At 37.2% G+C, this 17,750-nt stretch overlaps 1 protein-coding gene across 14 annotated transcripts in view; it reads left to right on the top strand.

The window, feature by feature from the left end:
* The window catches only part of SLC4A7 (solute carrier family 4 member 7), a 96,807-nt gene that overhangs the window by 62,507 nt on the left and 16,550 nt on the right, over positions 1 to 17,750 (top strand). For all 14 annotated transcript variants that reach the window (XM_053669242.1, XM_053669240.1, XM_053669237.1 and 11 more), the window contains 10 exons: positions 845 to 1,019; positions 4,627 to 4,760; positions 5,946 to 6,191; positions 7,617 to 7,722; positions 9,877 to 10,038; positions 10,428 to 10,541; positions 13,021 to 13,182; positions 13,368 to 13,619; positions 16,150 to 16,218; positions 17,568 to 17,741. In XM_053669242.1, the coding sequence (XP_053525217.1) occupies positions 845 to 1,019; positions 4,627 to 4,760; positions 5,946 to 6,191; positions 7,617 to 7,722; positions 9,877 to 10,038; positions 10,428 to 10,541; positions 13,021 to 13,182; positions 13,368 to 13,619; positions 16,150 to 16,218; positions 17,568 to 17,741 (1,594 nt within the window). The remainder of the gene's footprint in view (positions 1 to 844; positions 1,020 to 4,626; positions 4,761 to 5,945; positions 6,192 to 7,616; positions 7,723 to 9,876; positions 10,039 to 10,427; positions 10,542 to 13,020; positions 13,183 to 13,367; positions 13,620 to 16,149; positions 16,219 to 17,567; positions 17,742 to 17,750) is intronic.

Here is a 17,750-nt window from a genome sequence, read left to right as displayed (position 1 = left end):
GTCCCAGGCAGTGTTCTAGACCCTGGAGGTAATGGGATAGAATGAGAAAAAGTCTCCGCCCCTCACAAAGCTTATCGTTTAGTAAAATGCTTTCACAATAGTGGTACCTGAAGTCTGATGAAAAAAAAAACACACATTAAAATGACCCAGCTTTGATGTGTAAATATAGATTTTTAAATTCACTAATTAAAACGTCTTAATATGCATACTAGTTTGACTATATATAAGTAAATTACTTATACTACTTATACTGGTAATTATTAGGCTTTTTTTTTTTTCCCAGACCAGAAATATTTGTGCCATTTAAGTACTAATTTAAAAAAGTAACTAAATTATTTAATTTACTACTGAGTATATCTGAGCAAAGCATACTCTATTTATATTAAAGGGTATTTTGGGGGCTTATGATTTATAATTGCCTTCCTGGTATTTCTGACACCTGCCTTTAAGACTTATAATGTAGATAATGATTAATAGAAGTGCTTATGCATATTTTCACGGATGAGTTGTTAGATTTTATTTTTATTGTACGTGTTCCTGCACATTTGCGTCTGAAATTACATTTACTTATATAAAATCATTTGCCTGTAGTTCTTTTAGTATATAGTCTGTAAAGTACAGATGATTATGTCTCTTAACTTAGTGAGGGTCTAGCTTTCCTCTACCAGCGGGTTAGATTAAATGAGTATCTCCTGTAATTTATTTATATCATGATTTAAAGAGGTTATGAATTTTTGTTGACAAAACACTAGACACCAGCAGTTTTATGTAGCCCATAGTTTTAGTTTGAAATAGCTAGAATCCTCTAGTGTACAGTTTGACGAGTTTCATCTCACCTATTTAGGCTTTTTGGTGGTTTGATACTTGACATCAAAAGGAAAGCACCTTTTTTCTTGAGTGACTTCAAGGATGCATTAAGTCTGCAGTGCCTGGCCTCGATTCTTTTCCTATACTGTGCCTGTATGTCTCCTGTAATCACTTTTGGAGGGCTGCTTGGAGAAGCCACAGAAGGCAGAATAGTGAGTACAAAGATTGGTAGTGGCCAGGCTCTTAGCTCTTCAGAGGCAAGTGTCTGTGTGCATTTGTCTCACTATTCGTACTTTTATTTGAAGAGTCTACCCACAGCATGATTAACCTGTCCAAAAGCAGACTTCCCCCAAAGGTAATTGCTATGGAAAACATGGGGAAGCCATATGAACAGGAGAAGATGCACAGTTGATGTTAAAAAAAAAAAAAGAAAGAAAGAAGATGGTGAAGAAAAAGAGAAACAAAAAGTTTATCTTGGTTTGCTGGATGAATGGTTTTATAAATTGAGTAAAAGGCTTGTTGTGTTGCCTGTGTGGGGGAGAGGGGTCTGGTGCGGGGAGACCACCTAAACTGGTTCGGGGTGGGCCGTGGGTGGGGGAGTTTATCACTGGGCTGCTTCATATCCTGTGGAAGGCATCATAGGGTAGTTAGAGCCATGTGAGTAATGTTAACTCATCAGCCCTGGCGGGAAGGCCTGGACTAGACTGTTGGGAAGAAGAGAACATAATTGAGGACAAATGGATTTGTGAAATGGTGCTTACTTGAATTTTGCTGTTACTAGATTTGTGTGAAAGTAGTCTATACTTTTTATTGGAAAGTATAACTGAAAACTGCATTCATTATTTAATATGACTGAATCGAAAGTTTTTATGTTCTTTGTTATTGACTAAAATGAAAGTTTTAATATGTTTTTGTTCTTGGTAAGGTTGTATTAGGGGCCACGGGAAACATAACTGAATAGTGCTTTGTAAAATTGTGAAATTGTTTGTTTATATACATTTTAACAGCATTTAAATGAGATGCTTTGTAATTCTTAAGTATATTTTATTGAATTATATTTACTCTTGGGAGAAAAATCAATTTCTAAAAGAACAAATAAAAGGTTAAAAAATAGCCAAAGCTAAGTAGTGATAATTATTTAATTAAAATATTTCATGGGCTGAACATGAGATAAACCTGACAATTGAAATGTCCTTTCCACTCAGTTTATTTAGCTTCTTCTACCTTGTTCTGTGATCACCGAATGAAAGGTGTTTTTTGATTTTTGTAAGCTGCTTTCTGTGCTGTCACAAGTTCTGTGTTGACCCTGCTGGTCCCTGTGGGAACGTGTCTTGCTGGTGACCATCAGGGAACTGCTGCCTTGCCCTTGGACTCTGCCTGTCACTCGCTGCCTGCCCTTCTCATCCTGCTGTTCAGGACCACGTGCATGTGATAGTGCTTTAGGTCCCCAAGGGACAGGGACACATGTCACATGCACGTGTGTCTTCTGCCCCCAAGGATCTAACCTAAGGGGAAAAAGGACAGGATCACGTAGCCACTGTGCCACACCTGAGTGGGATAAAGGCAGAGCCGCCAGAGTTGAAGTCATAGACAAGGAGTACTCGAGAGCGTTACAGAGGAAAATGATTTGGAAACCTGTTTGTTTTCAGGCGCTTTATTGGAACTTGAAGTATAAATGGGGGCAGTGGGAGGCGGAGTTCCAGAGTGTGTAGTGGTTAAGGAAGAAGTGAGTGGATTGGGAGTGATGCATGTGTGGATGGGCTCGAGGCTGAGACTGGATGAGGCTAACCAGGGAGGGAATGGACAGTGAGGGAAGGCGAGGGAAAATTGGGAAGTTACTCACGTTTACGGAATGAGAATGAGGGAGAAAATGGCCCAGCAAATTGGAAACGCCCTCTCAGACCTCTAAAAGAAGAGGCAGGATGATGATGTAGTTTTGCAAATACCAAAATAGAGGTTCTTGAGGAGGGAAGGCTAGCAGAGAGTCCTCGGTGCCATGCAGTGGAGAGAGGTACACGTGGAAGAGAAGGGTGGGGCTTTGCGTGGGTAAAACAGAACTTCTGCACGTGGGGTGGGGGTGTCAGGAAGTGGGCCTGTGATTTCTTCAGGGAAAGACCTGATGCAGTTTGGGCATGAATGCAGAAGCATTTTAAAATTTAGAAAGAAAAATAGGACTGGGTAAAGGACCCCATACATGTGGCAGGAGGGGTCGAGAGTGGGAAGGAAGATCTTCCTGTGGCCATTTATGCTTCTCAGAACAGCGATGGGGAGGGAAACTGTAATTTTGTGCCTATCTGCCCCATTAGTATTTCTTTATTTGCCATCTCTTTGCTTTTCATCTCATTTTTTTTTTGCTTTCTATTTCTAGATACCATTTCATGTGTAAATATGCATATTCTGTTGTAACTAAGGGTTTCACAATGGTTTAGCAGTGTCTTCCAGGACAAACAGCATCTGTGGGCAAGAAAAGCTTATATAGTTAACACCTGTACTGTTAACATGGCACCTTTTCATTTTGCCAAAAGTCAAGTTTGTATGTTGGTTTGATCCTATTTTTCTACGAATAGTTAAATAGTACCTGCACTGCATACTATTATTTTGCCCTTTGATTCTGGGAGGTGCTGTTTATTGCTAATGATGAGGATTGCTACCATTTATTGAGTGCATTCCATATGCCCAATGCCAGGCTTGTTTCCCAGACGCTGCTTCATTAAGTTCTCCTGGCGACCACCACCCACTTTAAAACATGAGAGAACGTGGGCTCAAAGTCCCAGGTGTGACCACCGCCTCCCACCCAGTCGGAAGCAGTCTTCCCCTTCGGGTCTGGTTCTCCAGCCCTACTCCTGGCCAGCCGCTGGGCTGCCCCCCTGTTCCTGGGGCTGTTTCTCACAGTGTCTTCTCTTTGCTTTTACTTAGTGATGATGGGCTTTTCCTTTCTTGATAGTGCGCTCCATTTGACCTTGATCTCTGAGAATGGTAAACTATTCTTTCTGGTCCTTCCCCTCTGTCTAGTGGCCTAGTTTAACCCCCTTACTATCTAATAATCTGAAGTTATGTAATGTGGGTAGTGGTATAAAATTGGTTACTAGCTTTGATTTAACATCTCTGAGTCTTTTGATTTTCTCATTTTATCTTCTGTTACCACATTTAAATAACAGTAAGATACTTCCTCATTTATGATTGCTGTCAGTTTTATAAAGAGAGTTTTCCATCTACTTTATTTATGTTAAGCATTTTATTTTTGAAAGCTATTTGTTAAGCCTGTCATATTAGATTAATGTCTTTAACATATGTGGAAAATTATTCTTCAGAAATCGATTTGAGAACAATATGATTGCATGTTAATTTCTTATCTGTTTGAAGTAGTCTTTTTTCCTAACAGGATATTGAGTATTCAATATGTTTTCTATGTTTTAAATGAACTATTTCAGACATACAAAAATATTCAAACTATGTATGAATCTTTGTACTCCGCTCAGGCTTAAAGCATCTGTATATCACACTGAAGCCTCTATGTCTGTCTCTCATTCATTCCTCTCTCCTTGCCTTTCCTGGTACTGAGTTTTGAATCAAAGTTGATGTCAAAAGTTCACTTTTAATTTAATATGCAGAAACAAAGCAGTTTTACTTGTGTTTTTAAAATGCACTTTTAATCTTCTGTATTCAGAATTTAAATTTGAGACTCAAAGTTTGGTTTGCTTTATATTTTTAACTATTTAATTAGTCTTTATTTTGCAGATGTTCATTACATGTATCATAATAGATTAGAGGTATGTTTATGATGTATTGCTTTTATCCATTTCTTTTTTCCTTAAACAGAGTGCAATAGAGTCTCTTTTTGGAGCGTCATTAACTGGGATTGCCTACTCGTTGTTTGCTGGGCAACCTCTAACAATATTGGGGAGTACAGGTCCCGTTTTAGTGTTTGAAAAAATTTTATTTAAATTTTGCAGGTACGTAATAGTTACCTCCTTGTCACATGTGTTTATATGTGTATAATTATATATTGTTTCTTGACTTTAGGTAAAAGTACATTGTATATTATTAATCACTGAAAAAGAAGATCTGATCAATAGATATGTTTTTAATATTTTTGTGTCACTATGTGGTCGACCCTACTCTGGCCCCTGTCATCATCTCTGTCCCAGTCACCCTGGGTATAAAATCAACGCATTTGAATATGGATAAGCACATCACTTGAGGGGCAATACAAATTTTTTGTGCTGTTAGATTCGGACGCAGTAAGAAAGTGTTAGTCTGAATTGTGTATTAGATGGCGTATTGGTTTCATAAGAGGAGTTTAGGAAGGTGGATCTTGAGGGCCGGTTCAACAGAGGGCACTGCTGCCGTCGAAGGGAGTGTCAGTTCCCACCAGCAGGGTGGTGGGCAGTGGAAACCAGTGCTGGGCTCTGTAGTTCGTACGCTCGGAATTGGACATGGCCAGTACTGCTCCTTTTGTGGCGTAAATGCAACTGAATGTTTCAGCCTGAAACAACCCGGTGCTATTAAATGCTTGATCCCTTTAACGCCTCCTCCTCTGATTCTTTCTTCACTGAACCAGCTGATTCTGGTTCTGATCTGGCAACGCTACGTAGACTGATCAAGAATGCAAGGACTTAAAGTGTTTTAGGCGCTGTGGGAGTAACTTCTCACTTGAAATTTAAAAAATGAAGTCCCTTCCTCTGGAGATCCTGGTGGTAGAGGAGGGGGTGGTGGCGGCAGCAGTGACCGTGACAGTGGGGCAGCGGTGTGATTACCGTGTTGACAGTAGAGTGGCTGGGCCCTTTGAGAGAGTCGCACTCACTTGGTGTGCAGACTGCTTCTCTGCCATTGACTCCGCATAACTTTTCCGAAGTGAGGTCTTTGGTTTTGAAATATTTACTGCCTAGTAGGTTTTCACTGTGAATCTTTTATGTAAGTAAAATGTAAGAATTAAGTCTGTTCATAAAAAGCCAGTCTTCATTTGAAGCAGAAAAACACGTAGGGCTTTCTTTAGTCATTATTTTGTTACTCTATAATTTATTCTCTAGGAATCTTACATTGTTATACTGTTCCTATTGCTCGTTATGAGAATTTTAAGTGTAAGTACTATTCTGTGTGTATATGCTGATCATGTGCACATTTTTCTTTCTAAACAGAGATTATCAGCTTTCCTATTTGTCTTTAAGAACCAGTATTGGTCTGTGGACTTCTTTCTTGTGCATTGTTTTGGTTGCCACAGATGCCAGCAGCCTCGTGTGCTATATTACTCGATTTACAGAGGAGGCTTTCGCAGCTCTCATTTGTATCATATTCATCTACGAGGCTTTGGAGAAGCTCTTTCATTTAGGAGAAATATATGCATTTAATATGCACAACAATTTAAATGAACTGACCAGCTACTCGTAAGTGTTTCTTTTCTCTCTAAAATTAACAAGTATTTTTGCAGAGATGTCTGAAGCTAAGAATGGATTTTTTTTCCCAATGTGATGCTCACTCTGTATCTAGCTAAAATTATCCAAGGAGCTATGTGAAGGTTGACTTGTTATGGATGAGATTTTACCAAAGCACTCAATGGACATAAATTCAGTCGAACAAATTCAATCATTTTTATTCCATAAATGTGATTCTGCATTTGATTGACTGACACGGAGAAATGTGGTTACCAACAAATAACAAGAACACCACTTCCCTCCTTCTACCCACCTAATGTCCACATGCCTGTATCCTTCCTGTTCCTTCCTGTTTGTCTTCCTCCTTCCCTTGCCTGCCTTGCTCAGGGTAGGGAGGGGTATGAAAATTCCTTTAAGATACTGACCTGTTTGAAAATATTAGTGACAGACACTTTGATGCTGAATCTGTTTTGTGTATCTTCTTTACTCTGGCACTATTTAATTTTTTTAATGTTATTTTTTGTTGTCTTTTTTTGCTGCTCCTTCGACTCTATGGAGCTTGTTTTTTATATTACTGTCAGAAAAAGCGATGCTTCCTTCTGGCTAAATTACCTGTGAACAGCCTTTGTTCAGTTAACATTCTGTGAGCAATTTCTAGGAACGTTGCATAATCCACGTGGTAGTGTTACTTAATTATTCATACGTATGAAGAAAGTCTCATGGAGGTTAAACCTTGCCTTTGGTCAAACAGCTAGTAAATAACAGAGCTTGGATTGAATCCAAAGCCCAGCCGCTTGCCTCTTCTTAAACAAGCTGTCATCTAATTGGGAACATTCCTGTTTGTTTTCCATTTTTAAATCCACATGTACAGATTGCTTTGCATGTGTATCTGTTTCTAGCTTTTTTTTTAATTGGTTGAATTAGTTCATCTGGGTGTGAACTAAAACTCTTTCCCCCCTAATGACTCTTCTACTCTTGTCCTGGTGAAAAACTGTGTTGTTACTTATTTCTCTAAGTGTGAATCTTAGATCAGTAAAGGATGAGTAGGTGGGGCTTGTCAGAGCACAAAAAGTTACTACTGGGAGGATAACTTTTTTTTTGGAATCTGCATGTTGTTTGTGTAGATGGGAAGGCAGCCACAGTTCCTATGCGGATTAAGTGGATTAGATTTAATAACCGCCCCGCCCCCGAAAGGGATGTGTCCAGCTAGTTTCACTAAGTAAACACCTTACTGCTATTTGTATTAGTTATGTTTTATTTATTATGTAAGGCAGACCTCATTGCATTCTGTTGTTCCTGATGTGTTTTCATTTTGCTAGTCTTCATAGCGTTAACAACATAGGAAATGTTAAAAGCTACCATTTTGACCTGTTTTATAAAATGTAAAAAACGCGAAGTACCGGATCCTAAAAGTGTTACCCTATTCTGATTTCTCAGATGTGTGTGTGTCGAGCCTCCCAACCCCAGCAACGAGACTCTGAAGGCGTGGGAAGAAAGGAATATAACAGCGAATGATGTTTCCTGGAGGAACCTCACTGTTTCTGTGAGTAAAATAGTGTTTCTGTTATAAAATAGTGTTTTGCAACTGTTAAGCTGGTTTCTTCAGCTTATTCCGAGGAGACCTACATTTTCTTCTTGATCGATGGACATAGTATGTTTTCAGAACATAGTGTTATGGGGACCAAGTGAGAGTAACCACGTTTGTGTGGGCACGGAAAAGTGTAGGCGGAGACAAATGAAGCTGCCGTAGGAGGAGAAGAGGGAATATATTCGGGCTCCAAGATAGAATTATTTAAAAAATGTGAATATACTTTTCTTTTGAATTCCACTTAGATTGATAAATTCAAAGGCAGCCTATACTAGGTCTGGGGCTGCACATTCTGGAGCTGACAGTTCCAACAGCCCAAATCTGCTCGTCCTGCCTTCTGTTTATTGGTTCATCTGCTCTGTGAACAGCTTATTTAGAAGACAGGGATGGTCTGCAAATGTCCTGAACGACACCTGAACCTTGATAACTTGTAGCGACTAGCCTGACCCAAGCACTAAGGGGAGAGAAAGGGGAGATCATAGAATGAGCTGTCCTCATAGAATGAGTTCAGGACACCTACTGTGTCCTGAATAGTATCTCTTTCTCTCGTATTCTGTTTGGGAAATGGTGTCCTAGCCCTAGAATGATTCCTTTTGGACGTGCCCCAGGTTGGGATTTAGGAGTAAAGATGTAAAGTGATACAACCAGTATCATTTAACACCAAGATTCCCTGAGCTTCTCAGGTGCTTTTTATATCACGTAAGCAATTTTAGGTCATTTTCTTCTCACTAAAGGTGACAGCACTTAACTATGTAATTGGAAGTCTATCATCTGAAATTTTATTCCATTGATAATTTAAAGTCTGTGTTGTTTAGTGTGGCAGTCATTAGCCATGTGTGTCTATTTAAATTTAAGTTAGATAAACTAATTAAAAGTTCGGTTTCTCAGTGGCTGTGGCCACATATCACGTTCTCTCTCACCTTATGTGAATGCTGGTTGCTCTACTGGATGGTGAGGATACGGAACAATTCTGTCACCACAGAAAATTCTGTTGGACAGTGATGATTGAAAGCATTATATGTCAGTAGTTAACTTAGATTAATACTTTGCCTTTCAGGTGAAAAAGTCACTTTTGTTACAGAAGAGGTAGAGTTAACAGGGGTGCTCAAAGTGATTTGTTAAAAACAGTCATTTTACCATAAATAGGATGTCTCGATATTATAGATGGAGGTCTTTTCAGTGTGTTTTCTTGACATCCAGAACAGCTTTATCAGGTTGTTTTTTGTAGTTGTAGCTTTTATTTTCATGATCCATGTTGTGAATGAGTAGGTCTGATAATCTCAGCACATAACATTGAGAAGAACAGAACCTCTGACTGTTCACGTTTGTCCAGGGCACACCACGTGGTGTAAAACGAGTCTGTTAGCATGCAAGTGCGGGGAAGGGTGCTTCAGCAGCATGTGTGCCGGTTAACCGCTGGTCGCCTTTCAGTTATTTCTACCTCCAGAGGGAAGATGGAGCCAATTTTGTAACTAGATTATATTGTGCTATGTTATTGATTCTGTTATGGATTTTATTAGCGCAAATATTATTCTAATAGTCAAGGTGCTACTCATAGTCGGTGCTTTAACCCTGCTATCTTGGATCAGGCAGGTCAGTAAAGCCAGCGGTAGTTTTCATTTCTGATTTGAATTTTAGTAATAGAGCTATTTCTTACTGAGCATCAGAAAGAGGTGTGGTAGTAACTTTCTCCCTGTTGTTTTTGTTGTGAGGAACTTGTTGAGAAGTAAAGAGAGTAAAATTATAAACCATCAAGAATGCAGACAAAACTTTTAGGAATTAATACTCACTATAAACTTTTAATTAAAGGAAACTATAAAGTTGAAAGAAAGGAGAATATGATGTAACTTGGCAAAATACCGTGTTTCAATTCAGTGATTTAAGATGCATATGTTTTCTCAGACCATAACATTGCTAAACTCAGGATGTGTCTTAACAATTGATGGTGTGTTAAAGTTGAGTTGGGAGTGTTTTTTTCTTTCTAAATGACACAAAAAGTAATGGTGTGTCTTGTAATCAGTAGCGTGTTATAGTCAGTGAAATTCCATTAGTATTTTATTGATAACCGAGAATCCTTATTAATCTCTTTTTTCCCCCTCTTTTCTCCAGGAATGTAAAACCTTTCATGGTTTATTCGTAGGATCAGCTTGTGGTCACCATGGGCCTTATATTCCAGATGTACTCTTTTGGTGTGTTATCTTGTTTTTCACCACATTTTTTCTGTCTTCATTCCTCAAGCAATTTAAGACCAAGCGCTATTTTCCTACTAAGGTAATTGGGATGTAATTTTGGGGGTTCTGGAAAAAGCCACATTGTTTGTTTTCACTTCCTTGGTTTATTTCAAAACAGTAAAAATTGTTTGAGGTTAATACTTTATGTCAAATAATTAAAAAGAAATGATTCATAGTGAAAAATGTCTATTACATGCCTGAGCTAGCAATAGGAAAATAATGATTTGAGAGGTGGTAGGTTAGTTGTGAAATGTTGTTTACTAACTTTTGGAAAAAATAATAGATATAAATGTATTTCACTGACACACTGTCACTAATTAGAAACCTCATTTACACTTTCTAGTGCCATATTTTGATCTGAAAGATATGAATTAATTAGAAAAGATACGTAATATTTCTGTTTATATTAACCTAATCCCTTTAACATAGGTGCGATCGACAATCAGTGACTTTGCTATATTTCTCACAATAGTAATAATGGTTGCAATTGACTACCTTGTAGGAGTTCCGTCTCCTAAACTTCATGTTCCTGAAAAATTCGAGGTAAGAATGAACAAACTACTTTAAATAGACTCCGCTTCCTAGGCAGTTATTTTTAAAATATGCAGTCTCTCTGAAAAGCAGATGCTTTGAAAGGAAAATGATTTCCCACATATATATTTTTTAAAAAGGCAAGATGCAAAGCTACAGGCCAACAGTCAATATGTTTAGAAAATTAGCAAGAAGGTATTGAAGCTAGTCCACTTTGGAGAATGAATGAAAATGTCCATGAAGAATTGGGAGAAACTTAAAAAAGTTTGACCCTGCTCTCATAGCTAGAGTTCATGATGTGCTTTCCAGGCAAAAGGACCATTCTTTATCCTTTATAAAGAAGTAACTTCAGACTTGAATTTATCAGTAGCAAGGACATCTAGTTAAATTTCTGGAAGGGTGGTGTATCTGACAGTAATTGGAAAGCTCCTCGTAACATATTCCAGCAGAACTAGGAGAGATTCAAATGTTTTTCCACACACAAAAAAGGATGCTTTACCTCATCATCCATGAACCCTTTGTTTTCATTAGCAAATTATAGTTCTTTTGTGTATAAAATACCATATGCATAATGTAGCATCCAGTAATTATCTTTCCTTCTAAGATAGAGGTGGTAGTTTATGAATAATTTCTGGAATTTCTTCTTGGAGTCAAGTATTTGTGTCACTGCTTATATTTACATTTAGCATTGACTTCTTTTAGAAGCAGAGGATTTAAAGGTGATCAGAATTAAGGAAAGTAATTAAGATAATTTTAATCTGTTTAACCTTTAACTGGGATAAAAATAAGTAATATTTTTTAAAACCAGTGGTCTCCAAAGTAGAGAGCATGGGTGGAAAATGATACACCAAAATTACTTAAAATGTCTATTCGTATTTTAATCTAAAAAATAAGAAAAATTAAGCCTTATAATCTTTACTTTATGATAACCATTAAGTAACATAACAGGTAAATGAGTACAGGGCCATGGAGTAGACATGCTCACTTTTATGTATAAAAATTTTAAACTATTTTTGCTGCTAAGAGTGTATAATAAAAACATTTAGAGACCTTCGTTAAAAACATAGATTTTGAGTTACTAAAGACTTTAGGCCATAAAAAGATGACTAATAAGAAAGTCATTCTATTTTTACCTAATTTCACCAGTAAATTAAACTATAAAATAATATTGGTTCAAAATGCTGATGTAATTTCCTGTAGTCATGGCCCCATTTTCTGAGTCTGGTTTTTAAATATATCCTTGTTATTCACTTATTGATCTAGCTTTTAGAGCACACTGATTTCCAGGGGCATAAAATACACCTAGGGAAACAAATTAAGGAACACTTAAGAATATATGCATTGTATAGGTAAAATACTTTTATATATGTGCAGTACTGAATATGAAGCAGTTTAATATATATCAACATGGGAAAATTGGACTACCTGAATTATTAAATACTGAATTTCCCTTTTGTATTGACAAATGTTTTCATGAAGAAAAACAGGCTTAATATGAAGTCTAGGGAATGAAAACATGTTAAGATTTCAGTATGTCCAAAATCCTCCAAGAATATTAAACTCTCCTACAATCTTTAAAAAATTTTTTCAATGAAACAAATGGAAGTGCATCTGGTAAAGTGCCAGGTTTTTGTCAGTAGATGCTTTGGAAAAATAGTGTCCTGAGGACCCCGCTTGTGCTAAGGTCACTGGCCTGGCTCTGGTCACTGGTCTCTGAAGCAGTTTAGTCTGACCTAGTAGGGAGATTGATTTACATTATAGGAAATAGGTTGGGACATGTCTAACTTATCTATTTCTCTGCTCATTTATCTATTCCCCCCACATATGTTTAGTATATAAACCCCCCACAACAGCAGCCCTTTAAACAACAACCCATTATTTGTTCATAAATCTGTGGTATTAGTACTGTGCTTAGGTGAGTAGGGCCCTGGTCTCTTGTTTATGCTATTTTGTACAGCCACAGTCATCTGTTGCCTTGATGGGGGGCAGTGTGACCTCGTTCACATGCCTGTGACTTCAGATGGCTAAAACAGCTGGGCTGGTCACCTGTCTCTCTCTTACTGCATGGTGTCTCATCCTTAAAAACGCTTATCCAGGTGTACTCAGCAACTTAATCTGGGGGTTCCAAGAAGGTTAGGAAAGAAGGTGCAGAGGTCCTTTCAGATCAAAGACTCAGAAATCATATGATGCCATGTTGGCCTTATTCTGTTGGTTAAAGTAAACCATAAGATCATTCAGACTCAAGAGGAGGAAATAAACTCCACCTCGAGATGGAAAGAGTCGCTAAATCCCATGGACATAGCACCTGCGTCTAGATTTGGGAAAAATCCTCGTGGTTGTCTTTGCAAATAGCTCACCACACATACCAGGATTTAATCGGGCTTTCTGATCCCTTGTCATGTCTTGGAGTAGACGCAGTTTGTGCTATGGGAATTTTGTGCAGCATGGGAAAGAAACTTTTTTTCTATAAATTTTTTTTTGTTTTTAACAGCCTACTGATCCAAATAGGGGCTGGTTCATAAGCCCGTTGGGAGAAAACCCTTGGTGGACCTTGTTAATAGCTGCCGTTCCGGCTCTGCTCTGCACCATTCTCATCTTCATGGATCAGCAGATTACAGCCGTCATCATAAACAGAAAGGAGCACAAACTGAAGGTAACTTCAAAATTCTGTCTCAAGTATTTCAGTTTCTTCAAGAGTTTAGAGTGTTTTCATAATGACTAAAACATTAAAAGATGTAAGATGAAAATGAATTTCTCCCTTCTTTATAAGCAGTTTAGAATTTTAGCCCCAAAGGACAATTTCGACTTAGGAATATTCACATTCATTTCATTTTTCAGAAAGGAGCTGGCTACCATCTTGACCTGTTCGTGGTTGGTGTTATGCTGGGAGTTTGCTCTGTCATGGGGCTTCCGTGGTTTGTGGCTGCAACGGTGTTGTCCATAAGTCACGTCAACAGCTTAAAACTCGAGTCCGAGTGTTCTGCTCCCGGGGAACAACCCAAGTTTTTGGGAATTCGTGAACAGCGGGTCACAGGGCTAATAATTTTTATTCTAATGGGCCTGTCTGTGTTTATGACTTCAGTCCTGAAGGTAAAATCCCATTATTTCGATCAAACTCATACTTGGTTGAATGGAAATAAAATGTTAGGATACCTAAAATTAGTTTCATTTTCTAGCCTTGGAAAATAATATTTTGGTATGGTGTTTAGTACAGTAGGAATTTAGGTACAATATTAGATTTATCTATTAAAATTTTTTTAAAGGCTAGTGTTAAAGCCTATAGAGTTTTGGAAGGAATTAATCCATTCCTTAGTTAATGATCTAAGAATATATATATATATATATATATATATATATATATATATATATGATTTTGTAAGGATAATTGCAAAAAGTATTGAAAATAGATGAAACTGAGTTGACTAAGATGTAAAAATAATATTGCTATTAATTAAATTACTGCATTCTTTCTAATAAACTAAATGAAACAAAAGTAGTAGCACTCAGTAAAAAACCACAAACAACTAATATTATAATAAATGAAGCATGTAAGGAATTACACTTTATATCTTTACATCTTTTAGTCTCATCTGTTTTTGGCCATAGACATCCTACTGAATTTAGTAATTTAAAAAAGTAACAATAACTGTAGTAAATATAGCTAAGTATCAAATCTGAAACTTTCTATTTATCCTGGAAGAGCTCAGCTGCATTTTCCCTTGGTGTTTTATTATTTTTGTTGTTACCAAAATTACTAAGTGAAGAGTTGTATACCATTTATAAATTTAGGAGACAAGCTTGGAGTATATAATGTGCGTGTATGAAGTAACTAAACAAATCATAGTTAAATGTTAGAATTTTTGGCCTATTTCTGTAGACTTTTTAGCAGCTCTAATTAATTCACCACGTATTTGTTGAGTACTTACTGTTCTGTTGGGCTCTAGGGAAACAATAATGAATAGAATACATTACTGTCTCCTTTTAAGAACTTAGTGGTCTCGGTGAAACAGAGGTAAATGGGCAATTACTGCATCGTGGTGAGTGTATTGTGAGAAGTGCTTTGGATAGGAGGAAAAATACACACTCTTAGGAGGATGCTGTCCCCTATGGACAAAGGTTGCCCTTTAAATTCTTACAGTTTTAAACTTTTTTTGGTAGTAACTGCATATAGGCAGAAAAAAATCAGGGAGACTATCATAAAAGCTCTAAAATAAAAAGCAGTCTCCCTGTTACTCTTCACTTCCTGAAAGCAACTATTCAGAGGTAAACTTTTTACTTTTTTTGGTCTTTTAAGTTATTTTGGTAGTTACCACAATTATATATACTTCCATAATTTTATTTTTCACTTTTATTATCTTTAGACTGGATACTTTTACCAAAAACAATAATTTTCAAAGTCTAGTCCAAGGACCTTTGGGGGTCCCTGACACCCTCTCAGGGGTCTGCCATATCCTTCTTTTTCCAGTCCTATAACTGAATGCGGCTGGATTTCCTTCATACACTTCAGCCAGAAAAACGTATTGTAGTAGACTGAATGTACATACAGAGAAGAGAATTTGGTTGTCTCTGCTAAAGAGATTTACAGGAATACAAACGATGCTACTTCTCTCACGTTTTAATATCACTCAAGCTTTTTTGGAAATCATACTTTTCATAAAAATGTAAATTTGTATTGGGTTTAGCATTTTAAAGTGAATTAAAAATAACTATTTAAAATTTTCTTCTAATTTCTAATGTGGTGACTATCTGTCTCCCACATGTGTATGTGGGTACAGTGTGGGTATCAATATCTTTCATTTTCAGGGGCTTTTTTCATTCTGTTTATTCACTTTTCTTAGCATTCTAAAGTTGCTTTTTGGATAAAAATATTTTCTTGAAATTTCCCAAGTATATTGATTAGGTTTTTAGCATTTTTTCCTCTTCCTTGGTTACTTTTTTTAGGAAGGACATAATAGAGTGTTTAGTAGAGATTCCTCTGGAGCTCTCCCTTCGGGGGGGAGTACCGACTGTGGGTTTTGAGTAAATGCATGGGGTCTGTTGATGGCTTTCTCGTAGGATGCCTGGGTGTGGACTAGGTAGGTGGTTTGGGGTCCTCCTAATTGCCAAAGTTATAAGAACTTCCTTTTGGGAGCAGAATTCAATTATTATATTCAGTAAATGGTACTGTGTAAAAGTCACAGCAGGGTAGTGATCGTAAGTAATAACGGCTAATGATGTTTGAGTGATGGATACAGTATTTTATGTATTTGAGTTCTTTAAATTTTGTTGCATTCTGATATAGGAGACTAAAGCACAGAGAAGCTAAGGCTGAATAAGAGGCTAACTGGGTCTTTAACACAAACACTCTGATTGTTATGCTCAATCTCTTGACCACTGAACATGCCCACGCCAATGCCCCCCGCCCCCTTTTAGGAAGGAACCTGTATTTAGAAGATAAATCCTTTCCAAGGAGGTCATTATTGACTAGCATTTCTCTTATTCATAGAAAAGTCAGATCTCATTACTGAAAAGGTCATTTAATTCTGTCCCAGTAGGTATTCACTGTCTGTGTTTTTGTGTATTTATTACTGTGAGATTGTTTCAGTAGCATGGGTTCTGACTATGCGCATTTTACTTACAGTTTATTCCAATGCCTGTTCTCTATGGTGTTTTCCTTTATATGGGAGTCTCTTCATTAAAAGGAATCCAGGTAAGTCTTTGCTATGTAATGATTTTGTAGAAAAACTTAATTTTTTAATTTGCAGAGATTATTTTTATGATGGTAGTGATTTATTCTAAACTCTAATATTTTGAGGGCAGGTTAACTAGTGACTTCAAATCCCCATTTTCTGTGTGATTATTAGCTACACATTTTTTCCCTTCAGAATGAGCCCACGAACTGATATGGTCCCACCTATTTCTAATTAAAGTCATTGAAAGGCCCTCTGTCATTAAACACTGGTGTAGTATGAGGGAAGATCCAGAGGACTGGAATGAGGTAAAAGTTCTGTCTCTGACATGCCAAATACCAATTTCAGTGCTTCAAATGAAAAGGTAGATGTTAGTTTTTCATAAAAACAGCGGTACCTGGCATTTGTATGGTACAATCCAGTTTACAAAGCTAGTATCAGGATTTTTTTTCTGTGATCCTCAGAACAACATTGGGAGGCAGGCAGGAAAGGAAGAAATACTAATTTTGTAAATCAGGAAGCAGAAATGGAGAGACTCACTGAGAGTTCTTAACCAAGTAAGCAATGGAGCCAAGGCTGGAACCCAGTGATTTCACCAGTCTGTTTTGTCTTATTTCACGCACTTCCTGGAAAACAACCTGATGAAATTTATTAAGATTGGTATCGATCCAATCTTAGTGTAATAAATTTGGCTCATAAAGCATGGTTAGTGCCCTGTGACTGCCTGCTGTAGTGAAAAGCATGTTGTCTAAAGCCGCCAGCTCTTGGCTGGTCAGATTTCTCAAAGGCAGCATCCTGATTTTTTTGACACCGTTGGTCAGGAAATGATCTCATTAATTCACTTCTTTGACAATAATTTTATGGGGTAGGTAGGGCTGATCTCATCCCAATTTATAAATGAGAACATTAAAGTTCAAAAAGACCAAGGAATTTGCTCACAGTTTCCTTTTCAGTGGGTGAAAATTAGTAAATTGTTACATGAGGGTATTTTCATGGAACTGTTAATGCTGGTCAGAAAAAAGCTTGTAGGATTGTTACTCTTGACTGAACATACTAAATCCAAGTTCACAGATTAAATGGCTCATGCATTTGAGTATAGAAGTCAAATTTACCTAAATATTTTAATCACCTAAATGAAAGCATTTCTGATTAAATTAATTGCATTGGTTCACGTGATTGCCTTGATTTTTTCCCACCTTTTGTCCAGATGTTCTATACTGAAACATTTTCCTATACTATCAGAACAAATCAAGGAAGTGAAAGTTTCAATCAGAAAATTCTGTTTTGAATGTAATTTCTTTCCTTAGGTAGCAGAAATGAGATTATCGTTGAAAATGTTTTCTTGTTTTGTTTCTCATTTTGCACATAGTTTTTTGACCGTATAAAATTATTTGGAATGCCCGCCAAGCATCAGCCCGATCTGATATACCTCCGCTATGTGCCCCTCTGGAAGGTTCATATTTTCACAGTCATTCAGCTCACTTGTCTGGTTCTTTTATGGGTAATAAAAGCTTCAGCTGCCGCAGTAGTTTTTCCGATGATGGTAAGTTTC

Source organism: Artibeus jamaicensis, unplaced genomic scaffold (genome assembly GCF_021234435.1).
Source record: "Artibeus jamaicensis isolate MK-2021 breed Jamaican fruit bat unplaced genomic scaffold, CSHL_Jam_final contig_519, whole genome shotgun sequence".
NCBI classification, from domain to species: Eukaryota; Metazoa; Chordata; class Mammalia; order Chiroptera; family Phyllostomidae; genus Artibeus; species Artibeus jamaicensis.
This window is presented reverse-complemented; position numbering and strand designations above follow the sequence as displayed.